This window comes from Coturnix japonica, chromosome 2 (genome assembly GCF_054131305.1).
Source record: "Coturnix japonica strain WE chromosome 2, WE-NBRP24, whole genome shotgun sequence".
NCBI lineage: Eukaryota > Metazoa > Chordata > Aves > Galliformes > Phasianidae > Coturnix > Coturnix japonica.
The window spans coordinates 77,565,609-77,587,835 of NC_140664.1; the positions used below are offsets into that span (position 1 = coordinate 77,565,609).

Consider the following 22,227-nt stretch of genomic DNA (forward strand, 5'->3'; position numbering starts at 1 on the left):
ATTTCATCCTCCTTTTTTCCCTGTTTTCACTAGAGCAATCCAAGCAGCTGGCAACACGTTCCGCACAGTTGCGTGTGGTGATGTGTGCCATAATCCACAAGTCAATGTTCCCAACAGACTGTGATTCTAGAAACTACAACACCTTAAGAAAACTATTCTATTCATGACAGCTTAGCTCAGGAGGAGGATTTTTGAGCAGTCTCTAAAATGCACAGAGGATGAAAAGAGAAAAGGGCAAAGTACTTATCACGGACAAACAGAATGATACCAGAGTATACAAAAAATGCTTTTCCTTACAGAAATTACAAAGGAAAGGAACGCAATTCCAGCACCCATTTCACTTTTCAGAATAACAGGAAGCTGTAAGCAAGCACCACAGTGGCAAATTAAGCCTTGTAGCCAGGGAACCCTGCACGTGCCAGCATACCAATAAAGATGAGATCTTGTAGCAGTAATTCCGTTCCCTTAAGGTAACCTCAATCTAAGATGTTGTTTTGAAGGGTACACTATCTGGTTGATTTTGTACCCCAGCACAGGAAAGTGTACTTCACACAGCTTTTCCTTCTAATTTGCAGAGGATCCAGACACAGAACTTTACCAAGAAACGTCAGATCTGAGGAGGAGTCTTAGCACAGTTCTACTTGTTTTGGTGAAAATGCAACTGTCTTGCAGATCGTCTGTCTTATTCACGTACCTGCATTCTTCCCAAGACCTGCCAGCTTCATCAGCAGAACGCCCTCACTGAGAAGTCACTTTCCTTTCTGCTATGCACTTTACTTATGTCAACTCTATCTATCACTGTGGTATCTAGTTATAAAGATAAGATACCACAGTTTAGAGATGTGGGGGAGCTCCTAGAAAGAGAAGTGAATGCATAAGCTGTGCATAAGCTGCATTTTGCTCTTCCTGTCAGCTAGCTCCGATTTTCTCATGGCTTTCTCAGTTTTGTTCCACCTTCTTTTCCTTTCAGTCTCTGCCTTGATCTGGACAGAATGGATTGCTGGGCCGAGGCCAACAGGATGAAGTTCAGCAAGACCAAGTGCCGGATCCTGCACTTTGGTCACAACAACCCCAGGCAATGCTAAAGGCTTGGGACAGAGCGGCTGGAAAGCTGTGTAGAGGAAACAGATCTGGTCAGTGCTTGGCTGAACATGAGCCAGCGCTGTGCACAGGTGCCCAAAAGACCAATGGCATCCTGGCTCATATACTGTTGCTAGCAGGAGCAGGGAAGTGATCATCCCTCCGTGCTCAGCCCTTGTCAGGCTGTACCTCAAGTAATGTGTTCACGTTTTGGGCTCGTCACTACAGGAAAGGCAGTGAGGCCCTGAAGCATGTCCAGAGAAGGGCAACGAAGCTGGTGGAAGGCTCTGGAGCACAAGACTTATGGGAAGCAGCTGAGGGAGCTGGGATTGTTCAGTCTGAAGAGGAGGCTCAGGAGAGACCTTATCACTCTCTACAACTGCCTGAAGGGAGGTTGTGGTGAGGCAGGGGTTGGCCTCTTCTCCCATGTAACTAACAATAGGACTAGAGGGAATGGCCTCAAGTTGCACCAGGGGAGATTTGGTTTGGACATTCGGCAATACTTCTACAAGAGAGCGGTCAGGCACTGGAGCGGGCTGTCCAGGGAGGTGGTAGAGACACTGACCCTGAGATGTTCCAGAAACATTTAAGTGTCGCACTAAGGGACATGGTTTAGTGGGGAATATAGGTGGTAGGTGGATGGTTGGACTGCATGACCTTGCAGGTCTTTTCCAATCTCAGTGATTCTGTAATTTCACCTAAACCCTACTACAGACAGAGAGCACAGCTCCACTCCCCTCTGATGCCTCCTGCATCAGGTAGGGCATAAGCCTCTTCTCCCATGTAATTAGCAACAGGACTAGAGGGAATGGTTTCAAGCTGCACTGGGGAGGTTCAGGTTGGATGTTAGGAAATTCTGCTTCTCCAAGATAGTGGTCAGGTGCTGGAACAAGCTTCCCAGGAAGGTGGTGGGGTCACTGTCCCTGTAGGTGTTCAAGAAACATTTAGATGCTGTATTTAATGATATGGTTTAGTCACTGATGGCAAGCAGACAGCTGGACTGGATGATCTTGGAGGTCTTTTCCAACCTTGGTAATTCCATGATTCTACCCTTCCCTCATACCAAAAGAAACCCACTCTTCCACCAACTCCCTTCTCACCAGGCTGTACATACAGTTCCTCATCCCCTCCTTGAGAAAGCACCAGCAGATATCTGTAAAACAACCATAACATAGTGGCTACAGCACTGAAACTCCAGCAGAAAAGGAATTATTTTAACTTAACGAAGTACAAGCAGCCAACTAGCTCATGCCACAGTACAGTTTTCCTCATCAGACCAAGTACTTCATTATATACCAGATTGCCTGTGCTAACAGAGAAGTACTGCTCTATCCCTGTTCAGACAAATCCTAACATACCAAAGTATTCAGCTAACTTGGGGCTGTGGACTGCAAACTTCTCATGATTCTTTGCTCCTTCTCAAGGGCTGCCAAGTGTATAAACTGTTCCCATTATTTACTCACAGATTAACAGTTGGTAAATTGGTCCCAGAGAATCACTGAAGAATTTTCCTTATAACTATTTCCCTTGCTTTAAAAAAAAAAAAAAAAAAACCAAGCACATAACGCCTTCTACCCACCCACCCCCACCCCTGAATCAATGTGAGAACTTCCTGCACTCAGAACAGCATGAATAGAGCTGGCAAGTAGTCAGGGAGATAGTACAGGCCCATGAATGCCCTGAATTCAGCTTCTGTGCTGCCGTTAAATTAAAGGAATTCAGGAGCCTCACAAAGGCTTGGTTATTTAATTATATTATAAAATAAAAGGCTGAATCTATTAGACAGCATACGAAAGAAACTCCTTCCCAAGTGCCTGTGCGGAACACGCAGCCCCAGTGACTCGGCCTAACCTTCTCCCTTTCCTCAGGGCGACATCAGCGCTGCCTCTGCCAGCACCCGGCAGAGCTGGCTGTGGTGTGAGAGCACTGCCTACCTGCTGGGACCACAAGCTTCCACACTACATTGCTGACCAGCTGCGTGGCCCTACCATGGGGATGTTTCACCTTTGCACTTTGTTTACAGGGAAACACCTGACATTTCCGGACAAGCTACATCTTTATTTACCGCCATATCTTCAACCTTGAATGCTGCATTGTAAACGCAGTTAAACAGGTCCTCGCTTGGCTTCAGCCTCCTTCAGTAAAAATTATAGGAGACACGTTAACAAGAATAACTACCATCAAACAGTGAGATGTTAAAACCTCTACTTTCCCAATCCCGTGCTTGTTATCTTCCATCCCCCTTATAATTAGCCAGGAATGGATCCACTCTACAGTTTGCCTTGCAGTCTCAAGAAAACAGAACTAAAAGAAGAAAAATCAAGGTAGCTTCCCTTACTGAGGGCTCTGCTCACCACATCTCTCAACAGCCTCATATAACAATCTCAGTACGAAAGACACGACACACTGCCAAGAGAGTTCAACAAAGCGCCATCAAGATGATGAAGGGGCTGGAGCATCTTATCCTGGGGGCAATAGGCTGAGAGAGCTGGGACTGTTCAGCTCAGAGAAATAAATGGATCTCAATGCATACTTAAACTGCAAGGGAGGAAGAGATGGAGCCAGATCATTCCCAGCAGCGCCATGTCAGGGCAGGAGACAATGGCCATGGACTGAAGCACAAGGCAACACCACTTTACTATACAAGCACCAGCACAAGCTGCCCAGAGAGGTTGTAGACTTCCTTCTTTGGAGGTATTTAAGAGCACACAGGCCCAAGGAACCTTTTCATTGTGGCCCCACACAGCAGTGGAGTCATGCCAGATAATCTCCATAAGTCCTTTCCAACCTCAGCCATTCTCCAACTTCAATACAGACATAGGAAAATAGATAGGATGAGAATACCAAACAGCGGAAAATATTAGATTGACCCAGGAGTACTTATCTGCAAACCAGTACCCACTGGGATATATTCTTCTGAACATGAGGTGCCGAAAGAATGAGGGTAACTGCAAGACTGAGACACAAATACACAAGAGAGTCCGACAAGTCAAACAAGGACATTTTATGTACAAATGATAAGACAAGGTTTGCATAATCTCTCATTAGGGAAATAACAAAGTATCGGTTCCCTGCTACTGAGAATGAAAGACACCACAATACTCTGATTCAAAAAGGTTAGTAGGCATTAACTTTATACCATGCCATTCATTTTGGTACAGACAGCATCTACAGTAGGTAAGGGAATTTGACATTAGCCTCTGAGCACCTTTGAACACCTACATATTTTGCTGCGAAGCCGTGACTACAGAGAAAGGTTCAAAGGATTTTCATATGAGTACTTGCCTTCCATGTCTAGAAAAAAATAGTGGATACGAGCTACAAAGTGCTCAGCAAAAGTAAAATCTGAACATTAAAAAGAAAAAACAAAATAGTGCCAGCAATAACCCACAGAGTGCCAAGACACAGCAGGCAAATGAACTATTGAAGAGTCCAATAAGAACTCCACTTACAGGCTGCCAGTATGCACGGTATCTGAGAGAACTGTCTGGAAGACCAGACTTGCTCCATGCCATATTCCTCAGCAGCACCTCCCTTAACAATTCAGAAAGGTCAGATGGCCAACTACATTTTTTAACTCGATCCATTGATAGTATTTAGCTCAGTTGGTGACAGCAAGTAGGAGGGCAATGCCAAATGCTTTAAGCCCTCCATGTTCATTGCACACATTCCTCAGAAGCGTAAGCCTTACTGAAGTGCCACATGTAATGCCGCTGTTTGTGAGCCAGACCGGTATTAAAGATTCAGCATGTCCAGTCAAAGGTTCAAAGATGTTAACAGCATGAACTCTTCTACTATCAGCCCAATTCTTACTATGTATGACTAGGACTTTTTCCTTTTTACTACATCTCAGTACAAGAAAGGCATAGAGATTTTGGAAAGGGTCCAGAGGAGGGCCATGAAGATGATCAGGGGCTGGAGCACCTCCCCTATGAGGACAGGCTGAGGGAGCTGGGATTGTTCAGCCTGGAGAAGAGAAGGTTGCGGGGTGACCTCATTGCAGCCTTTCAATACCTGAAGGGAACTTACACCCAGGAGGGGAGTAAACTCTTCGAAAGGGCTGACAATAGCAGGACACGGGGAAATGGATCCAAGTTGAAAGAGGGAAGATTTAGGCTGGATGTTAAGGGAAAGTTCTTCACTAGGAGAGTGGTTAGGCCCTGGAACAGGCTGCCCAGGGAGGTTGTGGATGCCCCGTCCTTGGAGGTGTTCAAGACCAGGTTGGACGGGGCCCTGGGCAACCTGATCTAGTAAATGTGTATGTTTGGTGGCCCTGCCAGGCAGGAGGGTTGGAACTACATGATCCTTGAGGTGCCTTCCAACCCAGAAAACTTCCTGCATGGAAGTCTGGCAGCGTATTCCAGGCTGAAAGGATTCCCCTCTCTCACAGCGTAAGTAGTATTTGCTATCTGCCAGCAACTCAAGATAAGCCTCCTCTTAATGCCTAACTGAAGATGCAAGAGGAGCTGGAACTGCTCACACTCCAGTAGAGCATTAAATAAAGGTACACAACACACACGGTGTTGCAAATTAAGTACATATATAATATACCTCAGGCTGTAGTAAACCATTCTCTCCGGACAGTTACTTTGGCACTGACAGGAGGAGTATGACTTAGTCCACTGCAGACTACAAAGCCTTTTAATCTTTCTGCTGTGATATCTAGCAATACTGATCTGCACATTTTTGTTCTAGGCTTTATTTACCAAGGAAGAGTTTGGAAGATGATAAACAAACGAGGATCTTTTATCCCAGATTCAGAAAACAAACATTCCGAAAAATATTTCTTCTGAGAGACATTCCAAAGATGGAATCTGCAAATCAAAAGAAAGCAGAATAATGTAACATAGTTTTCTTGTATTAGCAGGAATTAAAGTTGTCATTTGATTAAGAAGATTAAAGAGACACAAACCAAGCAGTCCTCAGTGCTACGGTCTAATCTCAAGTGGAATGAATATACTTATACAGATGATTCCACTGTTCATGAGGTTATGAAAACTGTTCCTGTTATTTAATAGTCCAAAACATATCGCACTATTTTTCAGCTGATTCACATAGAATGTGTAGTCTGTATCTTCCAGTTCTGTTGACGAAGACAAGAGACATGATTTTCATGTCACCAAAGGAAAAAAAAAGATAAGACACGTCCACAGCCACTTCACAGAGTCTGGACACTTCAAAGAGTTCAGATTCTCATTCTCAGCCTGTTCTTTCTTTTATTAGCTATGACACCCACAAGAAAATAAGTTAACTACTCACCCTGAAAGGATATAAGCTCTGGTCTACTTTTAACCTTAAAGTTTTAATCCAAGCCAACAGCTACGAGTTTTACACTTTTACCAAGTCAGCATACACTAAATCCTCAACCCTAGGACTGAAGTGAGGAAAAACCTTCAGGTAACTGAATATTTCATTGCTTTCAAATAGCCTTCTGATGGGATCTCTGAAACCTTAAAATGCATTTACAGTTAGGAACATCCTGTTTGCAACATGTAAACCATCCCAACCTTGTGCTTACATCCACGTAACATTGGTATAAGAACCACCTAGAGGTCCTAACTTGTTAACTTGAGTACAGCCTTCTTTCAGAAGTTCAATACTTCATTGAGAACAGCTATCATTAAGAGTTTTATTATACCAGGCAAGTTTTATAGCACAAAAGACAATAATGACATGCAGTATTAGGCTGTCTCAGATAATTATAATTCACTTTCACAAATAAAATGATTGCTCGCTGGGACTGTCATCCCCTAGAGGTTTGTTTGTCCCACTACATAATACACGGCAAAAGGAAAAATATGCTTCTCCATCATTTACAATTTGAGTTGATAAGCATCATAAAGTAACTGGTTGGATCCAGCAGGGGTTGTTTACAATTAATTATCTTCCAATGAGCAGAATGCACATACAGTATCTTTGCTGTCTATAGGACCCTTCTCAAAGCCCAGTGCTCCTATCTATTATCTGCTTTAAAAGGTTAGAGATGATCACACAGGAGGAAAAAAAGCCAGTGTTGGAGAACAACAAAATGCCATTGTACAGCTATCTGATCAGGAAGCTCACTGTTCAGCTGGAAACTTACTGGTTTCAAGGTAGTGTTAAAACTGAGGAGCTGCTCATCTAAGGCTTATCTGAAAGCAAACTCATTGCTAGCAAGGACTTCAAGGTTTTCTATACCATTTATTTTAAAGCAAATAATAGGGTGAACTAGGCATAGTTATTGTTTAAAGAAGCATGCAGCTTTTTGAAAGGAAAAGGACTTGGTATTATTCTCATCAACTGAAGGTGCCTGAATCACAGGTTTTGTTCTGCTCTTCAGAAATTCTCCCCTCACCAAAGCACACATTCAGAAGAGCAGTGGTCTACTATTTATCTTAATTGCGGCTCTTACTATCTCTTTCTCTTTGGACACAAAGATTCATAAATTGAACAAACAGGAAGAGAAACTGCATTCAGATTACATAATTAGGCGTATGTAAATTGCACCTCCAGCCTCAGCTCCTGAACTTCAAAGGCATTCCAGCTCCTCATTACTCCCTTGGAACAAGGCCCGTTGTTTTGTTTTTATTTAAATAAGTTGGCATAGCACTTGGAGCGCTCGCAGATGAGAGGCACCGCTTAATGCGGCGATTATGGGGTTTGGAGAGTTACGGATACAATTCAGCGCCTAGTGAAGTTGGTGGGAAGAGTCCCATTGCCACTGGACAAGGCCGAGAGCAAGTAACAGCCTCCAAGCTCAGAGGGCCAAATTTACCTTTGGCCCACAAAAAGCATTAAACTTTTAAAAGCCTCCTCCATTCGACTTGGATGTTTGAGTCTGCATCTCTTCGACAGCTTCGTTTTCTTTTCCTTCTATACTGAGAACTAAGCTAGATGGGATTGGAGAGAAAAATCCCCTGAAAGCGACTATTTTAAATCGGTATGTAGGTAGCTGTTCTTAACTGTCAGATCAAAGAACGCACAGTTAGTTGGGCAATGAGTATTTTCAGCATCCCTTCAAATATGTCGAAGCCAGCTGGAAGAAATTTTACTTCCCCAACAACAGGAGAAGCTTCAAAGACAGTGTGCTATGCTGGGAAATTAAATGACTCTTCAGGAAGTCTTTCTTCTTGATTTAAAAGTTGTCACTGCTAAACAAAAATGTTCTCTGAAAAAACTATTTTTGCCCCTCAAATAACGGGGGTAGTGGGAGTTCAACAACCACAGCAAATGCATAAGACATCCTACATCTCCATTCTTCCACATACTTGAACCACGTCAACAGGATCAGAAGGAATCAGTGATCAGACACCTGAGAATGTTGGTTTTACTATTAATTTTGCCTACCTGAAATCCCAATTGGAATTCCAACTGGACACAAGAGCATTGTCCATTTACAACCCACATGTGTCTCTCCAGGCTGTTAGGACAGCTGCTGAATTTCAAGAGGCAAGTGATGCCCATTCTTTGCATACAACATTTTATCACATAGTAGTTAAAATAAAGAGGGGGAGGGGGGGATTGAAGCAATTTGAGATATATCATAAAAAGACTTAAGTCTGAAATTCTCCAATGTCTAAGATGGCTTCAGCAATTAACAGCCGTGAATTGGCACTCAACAAGAACCAGCTACTTTTGGAAAACAGTATCTGTGTTAAGACAGCACAACTGGAGAAATGACTGCCCAAGCGGGAGAAATAAACTCTACAGCCAATAGGTTGTTTTATAGTGAAAATATAAAAATTATGTTCTCCAAAAAGGCAATGCTGTAAATTACACACAGAGTAGAACTCAGGACTTCTGAGTAAAGCAAAAAAATAAAGAATTTTCATATAAACATTTCCCGACATAAAACTTGCGAGGCTTAACTACCGCCAATCTATACACAACTCGGCCATTACCATGCAGCTGGAATTTCAACTCTAGTTTCCAATCTCACTCCTGAGTATAAGCAAGAGGTTATTGATTACTTCTAAATGAGGATGTCTTCTTCCTGTGAAGTTCCTTAAATATCTTGTAAAAAGCCAAGAGTTTCAGAATTCCTGTCTTAAAGCCACATCTAGAAGGAAAAGTTAAGGCATTAATTCCCAAGTGAGTTTCAATCTTTTTAGGCATTTACAAGGGTCGGCTGCACTTCTCTCAAGCATCACTGAGGAGGAAAAAAATTAGCTGGAATTATATATCAAGACAGTGATGCTTACCAATGACTTCAGTGCATGCGTCCCTTCTACTCGAGCTGGTTTCCTCACACAAACTGCAACTGGCTGCAAGCATCAAAGTCTATTCCATTCCAATCCACACACACACAGACATGGGGAAGAAAAAAGAGCAACAAAAAAAAAGGTAACCGCAATATTCGGTACTCCGGGTCAAAGAATAAAGTTATTACCAGGCTATTTCAGACACAGCTTCACAGAACTGAAATCCCCACGTGAGCAAACGTTCTAAAATGCAGCAATAAAACCGAGTCAAGGGAAACAGCTGAAAACAGACACATGCAGAGACTTATTTAATCTCATCCAAAATGCCAGTGTGCCGCATCCCACAAGCAGAGAAGCGATTAAACACTGAAGGCTGAGTCAAAGCACCTTTGCTTTCACTGTCCAAGGCAAACAGAAAGTTACAAGTCAGTTTTGTTTTGGTTTTTTGTCTAAAAACAATTAACTCAAACACAAAACACCCTTGAACCCGGGAAGAAAAAAAATACAGTTGATAACATGTAAGGTACAGGTTCCTTCCATATCAAAATGCTAAGTGTAACAAATAGCACTCCTACCTGCTGCACTCCCCAGTGCAGATCAGCTGAGGAAACTAATACTTTGTATATATACTTTCATAGAAAAACCTGAAATCCATGTGTCGGTACTTCACACATACTTAAGTTATGGACACTAGCCAGGAGCACAAGAGAATGTAAGAGCTGCAAGAACCGCTGTACTTAACAGGTGTTACATACCAAGGCTTAGTGCTGGAATGCAGGGGGGGCCTTGCAGCTATCTGCACTCACAGCCCCAGAGCCTCACAGAACCGCCTGCCTTGGGAAGACCCCATTCCAACTGGCACTCCTACCTAAGCAAAGGCTATCGCTGCACAGGGACAGGTGGAGCCAGCCCAGCACTGCTGCCATTTAACACTATCCTGCAGAACAGGACAGGAAAAATCACTACTTTGGTCATGCCACGATTGCCTTGTGAGTTAAACACACGATGTAACTGAAACGAAATGAACAGTGGGAAGTTTTCCGTATTTATTTTCCTTGCAGGAGATGCAAACACACACACACAGTCACAAAGTAAACAAGATGTACATCCAAACCACACTGGGAAGGGAAAACAAAATGGAAGACTACAGCAGCCCAATGGCAGCGGATGATTTTCCTTTCAGAAAAGAAAGGAAAATCATGTAAGAAGAGATCACTCACTGGGACTTCACCTTTACAATCACAGAATGACCCGGGTTGGAAGGGGCCTCAAGGATCATGTAGTTCCAACCCTCCTGCCTGGCAGGGCCACCAGACATACACCTTTACTAGATCAGGTTGCCCAGGGCCCCGTCCAACCTGGTCTTGAACACCTCCAAGGACAGGGAATCCACAACCTCCCTGGGCAGCCTGTTCCAGGGCCTAACCACTCTCCTAGTAAAGAACTTCCCCCTAACATCCAACCTAAATCTTCCCTCTTTCAACTTAAAACCATTTCCCCGTGTCCTGCTATCATCAGCCCCTCCGAAGAGTTTACTCCCCTCCTGGGTGTAAGTTCCCTTCAGGTATTGAAAGGCTGCAATCACTACCATAGAAGAAGCCATCTGAATGTTAACTAATAGACTGCATGTTAAATAAGATGTTGGATTTCAGAAAAAAATAAAAAGAAATCAGTGCCCCAAAGGCAGAAGCTCTTCCTTGCAGCACAGCTGCTGTCCTGCTCTTAGGAATAGGTATGTCTATGGAAAGTTTCCTCCTTCACCATACACATCCTGCAGTTCTCTTAAATCGAGCTTACCAATGCATTTATGAGCTAGGCTGATTTATTCACTATGATATGCATGCAGCAAACAGCCAGCGACTCAATAGGTATTTCACAAAATGCAGCCAGTCCTATGGCGTTTCCATCTATCATTAAACACCCAGCAGCTGGAAGTCTTCATGGGACTCCAATGGTCATACAGGGTGACCTGTGCTACGTGCTCCCACTCTTACCTTCACAACATTTTCTGCAGTGAAGTTTCAGACAAAGCTGGATTGGTTTCTCCTCTCAGCCTTCTAAAAGGTCACACGAGCAACAAGCCTCTTTTCATAAACAACACCTGACAGCCGGTTGCCAAATTAACACCCTTAATCACATCTGGCATTTCTTCGTTTTCTGCCCACAGGCAGTCACCTACTGGAAAGTGATACATGTGATGACACCATCAGGTGCAGCAGCCCTATGTCACATCAGAGAGCAGACAATTTAATGACAGTAGAGTGTGAGAATCAGACACCCCATCACCTTGCAGTAGGAAAGCAACAAAGCCTCAAAGCCCCAAGCTGGTCCTATAATCCAAGACCAAATCTCTCATGTCCCTTTCCATGTAGATGCTCCACAGGGCTGAACAGAAGGAATGGTTTTAAGCTGCACCAGGGCAGTTTCAGGCTGGACATTAGGAAGTATTACTTCTCGGAAAGGGTAGTCAGGCATTGGAATGCACTGCCCAGGGAGGTGGTGGAGTCACCAACCATGGGAGTGTTCAAGAAACATTTGGATGTTGTGTTGAGGGATATGATTTAGCTGGGAAGTATTGGTAATGGTTGGACTGGATAGATCTTCTAGGTCTTTTCCAACCTTGATAATTCTGTGATTCTGTGAACAGGACTCTGCTTACTCCTGATCTAAGGTCTAATAACTGCACTTCAGCAATCTTCCAAATGGCTCCATTGGTGTGTTAGCCCATTTTCCTTTGGCACACAAATGACAAAGAACGCAAGGCCACTGGGAGAAATCGCATCTTACAAGAAGTATTTTTACAGGGCAATAAGGAATACTATAACTTGTTTTCGAGAAGCCTTCTGGATCACAGCCACCACTATGGTTTTAGGAATGGTTTAGTAAGTCTGACCTAATCAGTCTCCCAGCTACAATATCAGGACTGTAATTGCACTATGGGTTCTTATAGAGTTCCACAACCAGTAAAGGAGTATCTCAGCAGAAAGCTATTTAACTATATCCTTTTAAAGAGAGATTAAGTACTCCAGACTTCGAGGACGGTATCTTTTGTTGAGATGGATTTCAACACAGGGAGAAGCTGACGTGCATGGCTTGCCACTAATGCCCAGTTCTGCTCAAATCAATGTTACAGGGGGCAGAATCGGATGCTTACATCTGTAACAGGCTCTGTTTTGGTAACAGCACTATTGCACAGCAATGCTCAGTCAAGAGGATGAAGAAACCGAGCACACTCAGAGTACGAGAAGTAGAGGAGACACAGAACAAATATGAGCTAACCGCATTTAGAAGTGAGTCAAGACAGCACCACGGGAGGCACTTCTACATTCTCAGCATCACATTTTGTTTTCTGAGCCTCCTCAATTCAGAGTACCGCGTTAAAATAACAGACATTTCATTGCGGAATGTCTGCGAGGAGCTACATATTAGGAGAGCTCTATCATCGCTGTGAAACCCCTGACCCTCTGCTCTCTCCTAGTTCAATCACAGAATTATCAAGGTTGGAAAAGACCTACAAGATCATCCAGTCCAACCATTCCCAATACTTCCCGGCTAAATCATATCCCTCAACACAGCATCCAAACGTTTCTTGAACACTCCTATGGTGGGTGACTCCACCACCTCCCTGGGCAGTGCATTCCAATGCCTGACTACCCTTTCCAAGGCTTTTTTCCAAAAAGCCTATTTTCACAGCTAGAGAAATGAGCAGCACACAGTAATGGCTGAAATCACTGGCTGGATCACCTTACTTTGTTTGGAATTTTTAGCATTGTTTCAGCACTGAGATCTTCCAGCCTTAGAACTCTCTCTCCCCAGAAACAGAGAAGCCCAGCAGTTATCGCTGCGTTCTCTTCACACTCCGAGGGGATTAGGGAAAAGAATTCTATATAGATGCAAAAGTGCAAAGAAACCAGCCTCGGTTTATGCCGTTTTACATCGGTACAAGACCAGGATCAAATCCTACTGAGATTGCTTGCAGGAAATTACAATGCAGGGGGACAGAGCTGCTGGTTGCTATCCATTGGGACAAGGCAGCCTGCCTAAGCCAATGAGCCCAGGGCAAGCAGGCAAGCACTGCTAAAGCATTCCCTCGGGTATTCCTGGAGGATCATTCAATCAAAAAGGTGCTTCCAACACCCTCACCCTGCAGCCAAAATAGACTCCCTCATTTGATGCATATTTCTTTTTAAGTCTCCTTCCTTTCATCACCCAGCAGAAAAATGAAAGACCATAAGGATGTCGAGAGGAGCTGCCAGGATAGTTGCAGGAAGTCAGCAGACGACGTCCCAGCAATGCTTCCTTCACTCTTTTGGCTGGAAACGCTGCGCTACAAGCACGGGATCACAGGTGTTTCAGGTGTTGATCGCAGATCCCCCCAAAGAGATAAAGTTTTCAAAGAAACGCTGCACTTTTGAAGCGCAGAGGCACGCTGCCATGCTCTATGGAATTACATAACGCATTTGCATTCATTTAATCCTATGTACGCTTACAGATTTGACTCGTACAAAGAAGCCCAGGGCGCACAAGCTACGTTAGCCATTAGGCTGCGACACCGAAATCAAGCAGCCGCATTCAGCAGGTCGAATTCATCACTCAACGCGCAAAAGCTCCATGCAAACAGGCGTCACTGAGCTCCTAAGGCTGACCGACGTCTCTTGCTTCTATTTCCTATAGAATTCAGCCTGTTAGAACAGGGCAACTTAAAACGGCCGCCGGGAGCATGAGAGCAGCGCTCCCTCCAGCACCACCTGCTGAACCCCACCCTCGCCAGCACTGCCAGCCTTCCTTCATCACCAGGACGCAGCAGTTATTTCTGCTCTTTTCCTATCTAACCCCGACCTGTCAGCTCCTCGGCTGAACGCCACTCGGTATCTTCGCACGAGAGATATTTTTAAGCCCCCGTCAAAGAGCACCGTTGCATAACGGCGACGTGGGAGCTAACTTTCCCACCGACACCGACACCCCCCCGAAGCCCCGTCACCGAGGCTGTAAGGAGAGGGGGGCTCTCCCCTCCCGTGACGAAGGCTGCAGCAGCCCGTTCCCAGCACAGGAGGCGAGCAGCGGGCTGTGCCCGCAGGAACGCATCGCCCTCACGGTGGCCGCGGCGGGGACGGCGGCTCCCTTCTCCCCCCGCCCCCGGCTCCGCTACGAGACGGCGTCAGAGCGAAGCGTCCCGACTCACCGGCGTAGAAGCGGATGAGGCAGCCGGTCTCGGCGTCCATGCCCTCCTCCTGCACCCGCCACAGGTCCCGGAAGCCCAGCTGCGAGAGGTAGTCGTTCTGGATCTGCAGCGGCTTCTCGTGGCCCTCCAGCCGCCGGCTGGTCTCCCCGTGCAGCTGCACGAACAGCGCGGGCGGCCCCGCGGGCACCTCCCGGCCGCCCCCCGCCTCCGGGGACAACTCTCCGGGCGACGGGCGGCCCCGGCCCGGCCCCGCACCTGCCTCCGCGCCGTCGGAGGCCGCCGGCTCCGCCTCCAGCTCGTCCGAGGAGGACGAGCCCCCGCCGCCGCCGCTGCTGTAGGGGTCCAGGCGGTCGGAGACGCTCTCGGCGCTAGGGCTGAAGCTCTCGCAGTCGGAGCCCGCCGGCCCCAGCTCTCCCAGCAGGGAGGGGCACGACAGCGGCGGTCCGGCCAGGTACAGCTCCGCCGGCGGCGCGGCGGGGTTCGGCGAGACGCCCTCCTCGGCGCCCCCCCGCCGGCTCCCGGGCCGCTCCCCTTCGGCCGCCGGCTCGGCCGTGCCCGCGGCGGGGCCTTCCTCCGGCGGCGGGGGCTGCGGGCCCGCCTTGCCCGGCACCCGCACCACGCCGCCGCCCCGCGGGCCGGGCTGCTGCAGGCGGGCGGCCACCTCGGCCGCCGTGGTCTCCAGGGTGCAGAGCACCGGGCGCAGGTAGCGGTTGGCGTGGCGCTCGTAGACGTGCACGCAGCCCCGCTGCAGGTCCCGCCGCACCCAGTCCCGCTCCGGGGGCTGCAGCGGCTGCAGCTGGCGGGACGGCTTGGGCAGCAGCGCCTTCCTGTCCAGGCTGCGGGTGCCCAGCGGCGCTCCGGCCGCCGAGAGGTTCCTCTTCAGCCGGCCCCGCCGCAGCAGCAGCGAGCCGCCGCCCGACACAACGGGGGCCGCCAGCGCCGCGGGGGGAGCCGAGCCGCCGGCCGCCCCCCGCCTCCTCCGCGGGCCGCCGGCCGCCTCCGCGCCGCTCTCCGTCGCCGGGCCCTTCCCGCCCGGGGAGCGCTCCGCCGCTTCTCTCGCTCGCTGCTGCTGTTGCTGCTGCGCGGGCTCCATCGCCCGCGGGGCCGGGGCTGCCGCCGCCCTCCTGCCGGGAGCGCCGCTCGGCCGGCGCTGGGAGGGGGGAGCCCGAGCGGGGCGAGGCGCCGCGCCCCGGGAACGAGGGGGGGGCTCAGGGCGCAGCGTTCCGCCGCTGCCCCCGCGCCGCGCACCCGCCTCAGCCCCGCTCCCCGGCCGTCGCCAGCGCCATGAGGGAGGCGGGCACCCAGCGAGCCCGGCGCCGCGCCCGCCCGCGCCTCATGAATATGAAGCGGCCCCGCCGCTCTGGGGAGGCGGCGCGATGTGACGGCACCGCTCGCGCGGCGGGGCGGAGCCTCGCCCGTAAACACCGAGTGACGGCAACATGGCGGAGCGCGGTGCTGCTGGGGAGCGTAGTCCGCAGCCGTTCCCCACACAGCACGGAGACTACAAGGCCCGGCGGCCAGCGCTCCTCGCCTTCCCGCCTTCTGCTCTCTCCTCAGGAGAGCGCTGCCATGACTACACTACCCCCATCCCATCCTGCCTGCATATAAAGTTGCTTTAAGTGAATGGCTGAAATGACAAGTTACAATGAGATCAATGCAATTAGCACATAGGTACCAGCTCTCATACCGCAAGGACATAACGCTGCAGTGTTTATTCAGAGAATCTGCTCGTGCTCCTGGGGGTGTTTTAGCTGAGTGAGGTGGGTTGGAAGGGGCTGTATCTGCCTGAGCTCATTCCTTACTAATACCCTTTGTAAAATGGCAGCCAAACTTCATGCCAGAGGCTCATTGGAAGCGCTGTGTTCTGTAGTAAAGCAGGGGTTCTGGTGCAGCGCTGAGTGCGTTGCAGCCCGATTTGCTCTGCTCCCCACAGACCTAAAGCATGGAGATCTTCAGGTACATCTCAGGAACGCAGAACTGGAAGGGAGGTTTCCGGGGACATCAGGTGTGCCCCCATCCCTGGGATCCCAGGTCTTTTTACCTAGCTGAATGTCCTCTCAAAGTGAACAGAATCACAGAATGACCCGGGTTGGAAGGGACCTCAAGGATCATGTAGTTCCAACCCCCCTGCCTGGCAGGGCCACCAAACATACACATTTACTAGATCAGGTTGCCCAGGGCCCTGTCTTGAACCAAGTGGGTCTGCCCGCAGCACCACCCCAGTGGTCAGGAGCTTTCTTCCACTTTTTGTTCTGAATTTACACATGGCTGGTTTGTACCCACATGTTCACGTTGCCCTTTGACTCCAATAGCTTTTTTAGTTTTTAATTCTGAGTGTCTGCCCCCAATGTACTTACAGGCAGCTGCTGTATCCCTGAGCAGTCTTTCCTAGACTAAACAAAGTCCTTTTGCCTCCCAAGGCAAGATAACCTACACAGTGCAAGAACACTGGTGGCGGGCACCCCGTTCCCAGGGACACTCAAGGTCAGGCTGGAGGGGGACTCTAAACAACCTGATTTAGCTGTGCGTGTCCCTGTTCATTGCAGCAGAGTTGGACTAGGTGACCTTTAAAGGTCCCTTCCAACTCAAACGATTCCGTGATGCTATGATAACGCAGAGTGAAGGTCATTTCAGTAGCCTCGGGTCAGGCACGTGGTGGGGTGAGATGGAGGAGCTCCTGCCCAGCCCTGCACGATGCTGCGAGCCGGCGAGGGGCTGAGCTGACCTCACTTCTCCTGCTGCTCGGGGCCTTGCTCATGAAGGGCTTTAGGCAGTTAACAAACCAAGTAGCAGCACTGAGGTCCAGAAGGTGGAAAACTGCTGGGTTTGTCTCTGCTCTGTGCAATTTGCTGGGGAGCAGGAAGCTGCACTGAATAGTCAGGCAGTGATTTCTGTAACAACCCAGCATCTCCAAACGCTAGTGGTACAGAGCCAGGTCATTTTTGCTTTATGCAGGGAAGTGCATTTGAAATCTTGTCATTACCTGCACATTCAAATTGAACTTTTAGGCGTATGAGAAAACGGTGCCATTCTCCATTTCCTAGTCGCTGATCAATGCTTTTTAACTCTCTTGGAATCATGAATTTTGCAGCGAATTAACCACTGCTGTGAGACGTGGGAATGGAGCTTCTGAAATTGCTTTTTGTCAGGAGGAAGTGGGAGGCTGAAAGGCACATCTTCCTTTTCTAAAGTTTGATCGATGGTGGCTATTTTGAAGAATGGTTAAATGAAACAGGATGGTTTGCAATCTGCAGTTTTCCAGCTGGAGTCTGGCAACCTTCGTGAAGAGTTTTCTGACTGTAGGAGCTTTCTACAGAAAAATAAGGGAATAAAAAGTAATTTATCACAGATTACTCTGATACCGTACCAAAAGTCTTTATAGCAAACGAACAAACTGTACGTGCCTGAAGACACTGGCAGGAAAACACCAGAAGGCCTTGAAACTCCACAGTGACTTTTGTGTAATATACCCAGTTACCAGAGCCAGAGCCTTTGTAGAACCAGTTTTGCCATAAGCTATACTCAAAGAGAATTTCTGAATTGTATCAAATATGCAACAATTGCCCAATTTGGTTTTTTTGTTTTGTATTTAAAGAAAGCCTATCTATAAAGCATGCCTTTGTTAAATGGGAATTACTGAATCCTCACTCCTCGACTGTAGAAAACTTGGCTGACGAGACAGTTCTGGATGAAAAGCTGATGCGCACCGAGAAATGCTAATGTGGGAAAAATTCTATTCATTCTTCTTCTGCTATAAGTCATCATCAGTGGCGCTGCTGAACGTTCATCCGTGATTTAAGAAGAAATAAATCACCCCAGTGATTCCAGTTAACGCGTGAAGTTGGGGAGGGAGTTTAGAAAGAAGAAATTTCATGTCCTTTAACGCTGTAAAATACTAGGGGGCTTGTTTGGCTCTTTTTAGTAGCCTGTTTTTCTAGTCTGGGGGATTTTTCCTACAGGCATGGAAGCAAGGGACTGATCTCAGTGTCAAAATACTCGAGCAAAAGACAAAACATTTGCCACTGTGGAAATAATTCAAAGAGCAGGAGAAAGATGAGCAAAGGGCCCGTTTCCAATCAGACCATTTAATAATATCCTTCTTTGTAAAGGGAAATTGAATGTCTTCATACGGAAGCTCTTCTGACAATAATACTTAATTTTATCAGCAGTGAATGATTTGCAGTCTTTAAAATGCTAGGTATGCACCTGTATGCCTCATCAATCGGTGGGCTGTCACGATTGTAGGAGCAAATTGGGTATGCACATAACAAGGAACAGAAAATTTACACTGATTGCTGCTCCAGCTGTGAGCTTAAACACAACAACGCGTGTGCTCCGGGCTGCTTCTGCTCATCCGGGATTGTAAGGTCTTCAGCCGAATAAGGCATTTATGATGGTGCTTATTCAACAAAACTCTTAATTATAAATGTGCTTTTAGATTCAGCATACGATTAAGGACTGTTCTTGAACAGAGAAGTTTCCATTAATTGATGCCTGAAATAGAGTCAGCCTTTAAATTATCTAACAGGTTGCACTTGTGTTTATATATTCAGGAATGGCAGAGTTGCATTGCCTGCAGGCTTGTTTGTACTTACAGCCCCCTAAATCATTTTCAGCAAGGCTTGATCTTGTGTTTCTAATTCCAAAACCACTTCCACTCAAGTTATATCAACAGCACTAAATGTTATTCAGCTCTACACCTCAAAGCACTATGCAAAAATATCATTATTTCCATGCTATGGGAAGAGGAGAAAAGAGCCCAGTACCTTCCTGGCTGCACGTTAAGCTTTCTAGAAGGAAATGGGCAGAGCTCAGGTCCCCGCATCCTTCAAGCAGGACATGAGGCTGTGAAGCACCTTTCTGGCTGAAGGAACGTCTTGTCCCTGCTTATCTCGGGCTGGAGCTGGGCACGGCACTCCTGTTGCAGTGGTCACTTGGCACACAGCATTATCAGCATTCTTCCAGTACCTGAAAGGTGCTTACAGTGAGAGTGGGGCAGGTCTCTTCTCACTAGTGACAAGTGACAGGACGAGGGGAAATGGCCTCAAGTTGCGCCAGGGCAAGTTTAGGTTGGATATTAGGAAGAACTTCTTTACAGAAAGGGTAGTTAACTACTGGAATAGGATCCCCAGGGAGGTGGTTGAATCGCCATCCCTGGTTGTGTTTAAAAGCCATTTGGATGTGGTACTTACGGACATGATTTAGCAGAGGGTTTTTAGAGTTAGGGTACTGGTTAGGCTGCGGTTGGACTTGATGATCTTCAAGGTCTTTTCCAACCTGGATAATTCTATGATTCTAAGATTCTATGATCTGCCAGCAGCGTGTGGCTCTCCCATCCACAAAGAGGAAGGTCTTTACCCTTGCAGTGCTATATATTCTAGAGTCATATTAAAACCTGTATTAAAATGAAAGCATTCTGTTACAGATTTTGTTTTTCGCTTGTGTTGATATTAATTGCAAAGCTAGACCTTCTAATTCCCAGTGGGTTCAGCAACCTCTACACACTAATCCTCTTACTGCATCTTTGGCTCTTCCTTTCTCAGCTGCATTTTTGTTTGGTAATTTTTTAAAGGACAAAGAACTTCATTTTCAGTTGGATGTTAATGCACTGAAGGATTCTCTTCCAGAACTCCTTCCATGTAATTATTTCATTTCATCTTTCATGCTCGTATGGCTTCTTAAACCCAATTTGTTTCTGAGCCTTATAACTCCTGGAGGTATAGTACTCATCACCGCTGATAGAGATGGATTATGGTGGATTCATTAAGCTGAAAACAGCACAGAGACTTGGATACAGTGTTTTTACACACTATATAACCCTAAGCAGCACATCTGAAGTGACCCAGGAGATCCAAACATTTTTGGTATCAGTTTCTATGTGGTTAGTCATCTCCCACTGATTCACTTGGAAGTGTCTCGTCCAAGTGACAGCACTGCCTGTTGAAGGGCCATACGTGAAGATCTTTCACTAAAGCCGAGCATATTTTTCTTCCATACTGCACATTTGGCAACAAGGCTGGCTGAGGAAGTGCATTCCTCTTCTCCCTTATATACATCACTTTAGTATGATATGCTGCCCTGTGACTCTGGGGCTGCCCTGGCAGCCGAGAGATGGAAATGCTCTTCATTAACAGGAATTATGCCTTAAGAATCTCAGGTATTTCTTCAAGGCAGTAAAAGTCTATCTCCTAAATACACGTTGTTTACTTGTGAATGAATATGCACTGATGTGAGAACAGCGCCATGGAAGATAAACCTTACAAATATGTTCCTGATTATTTATATCAGTACAGAGTGCTATCAATGGCTGCATAACAGTACACACATAACAGTAACTTACTAGAAGTATGAGCACAGATGCACATTATGCACTTTGAGGGAATTATTTAACTTTATTTCTTGAACCTGAGAGGTGTATCCTGTTAAAAAACAACAACAACACAGAAATCCTCCAAGGAGCTTAATAAAATAAAGCCACATTGTCAGGATCAACCTAGAAGGTAGTACTAAAGTAGCCATCTCAGCAGTGGAAGCGTAGTTGTAGGGCCGTGCATGAAATTAAGAATGCCTTGTGTCTGCAGACGGGCTGCTGGCAGCACTCCCACCCACAATGATCTGGCACAGCTGGCCTGCCAGGATTTCTATCTGATGGCTGAATATTTTGTGCCATGCCTTTCTTGGCTGCCTTTTAATACTTTCTCCATATTAGATAACACAGCACACAAAAACCTCCAGCAGGTTCTCGCGTGATGGGTAGGAAACCATTTACCACATCCTTCCCCCCACGCTATGGCACTGCTTTCAAAAAGCATCACCTTGCTTTAGCCAGAGCTCTGCTGCCTCCTCTCCATCACATGCCCTGAGAAGAAAGGCACTCACTCGTTACCTCTTGCTGGCTGCAGTTCTCCATTCTCCAGCACATGCAGAAAGTAGTGGCTCAGGCTGTGCTGACTCTCCCTCCATCCTTAGTGCCATGGAACGGTTTTTGAAGGAAGTGATCACGCTGAGCCAGTGTGGCTATGGAGAGATGGAGGCCACAAAGGCATGATGTTGCCAGAGACAGAAGGAAGCCAAGTTGTTTGGAAAGTCTCCACATGACTTTGTGTTGGAGCAAACGCATTCAGTGCGCATTCAGCTGAGATGGATGATTCTCTTTCCTCTAAGGTCTCCTTGCTGACATGCCTCGAGCAGAATCACTGAGGAGGTTGGGCAGAAGAGACCCTGGAGGTCATCATTCTGGGAGCACCAAGGTGAGATCACATTGCCCAGAGCCTGGTCGTACACAAGGCACAAGCCAGGCAGGGCTTTGCAGGCTGAAATTAGCAGCCTGACTCACAGGACAAAAAACTCATAGTCAATGAGATGGCTGCTGAATGCGCATTACAACAGATTGTCAAACACAGAACTAACCAAGGGCTCCTTTCTTTCAGGAGCTGAGGAATAGAAATCATTTATGACATTTCCAATCTATGTCCTCTCAGGAGAATAAAGGTGACCACAGAGGATGAAACCACTGGTCTTGCCAGCAATGTCCTGCTGAAGGAGGCTGTGACCGCAGCACGCCAAGGGGACATGCAAGCAGTACGGCAGCAGGCAATGTGGGACAAGCAGCTCTAGAAACCTTTCCCAAAACTGCCACAATGGGATGCTGGCTTCTCCCCAACAGCCCAAGAGTGTAAATCCCTTCCAGAGCCCTTGTTTATTTTTATGTATGCATTACGAGCCCTCCAGCCCTCTTTCAAATCCTGCTAAGCTTTTGGTTTTGGTGACACTCAAGAGGAATGG

The 22,227-nt window shown here is 47.1% G+C and overlaps 1 protein-coding gene across 1 annotated transcript in view; it reads right to left on the reverse strand.

The window, feature by feature from the left end:
• The window catches only part of PHLPP1 (PH domain and leucine rich repeat protein phosphatase 1), a 124,356-nt gene extending 108,562 nt beyond the window's left edge, over positions 1-15,794 (reverse strand). Inside the window, exon 1 of the mRNA XM_015854511.3 lies at positions 14,443-15,794. Coding sequence (XP_015709997.3) covers positions 14,443-15,535 — 1,093 coding nt within the window. The 5' untranslated portion in view covers positions 15,536-15,794. The remainder of the gene's footprint in view (positions 1-14,442) is intronic.
• Between the last annotated feature and the right edge of the window lie 6,433 nt (positions 15,795-22,227).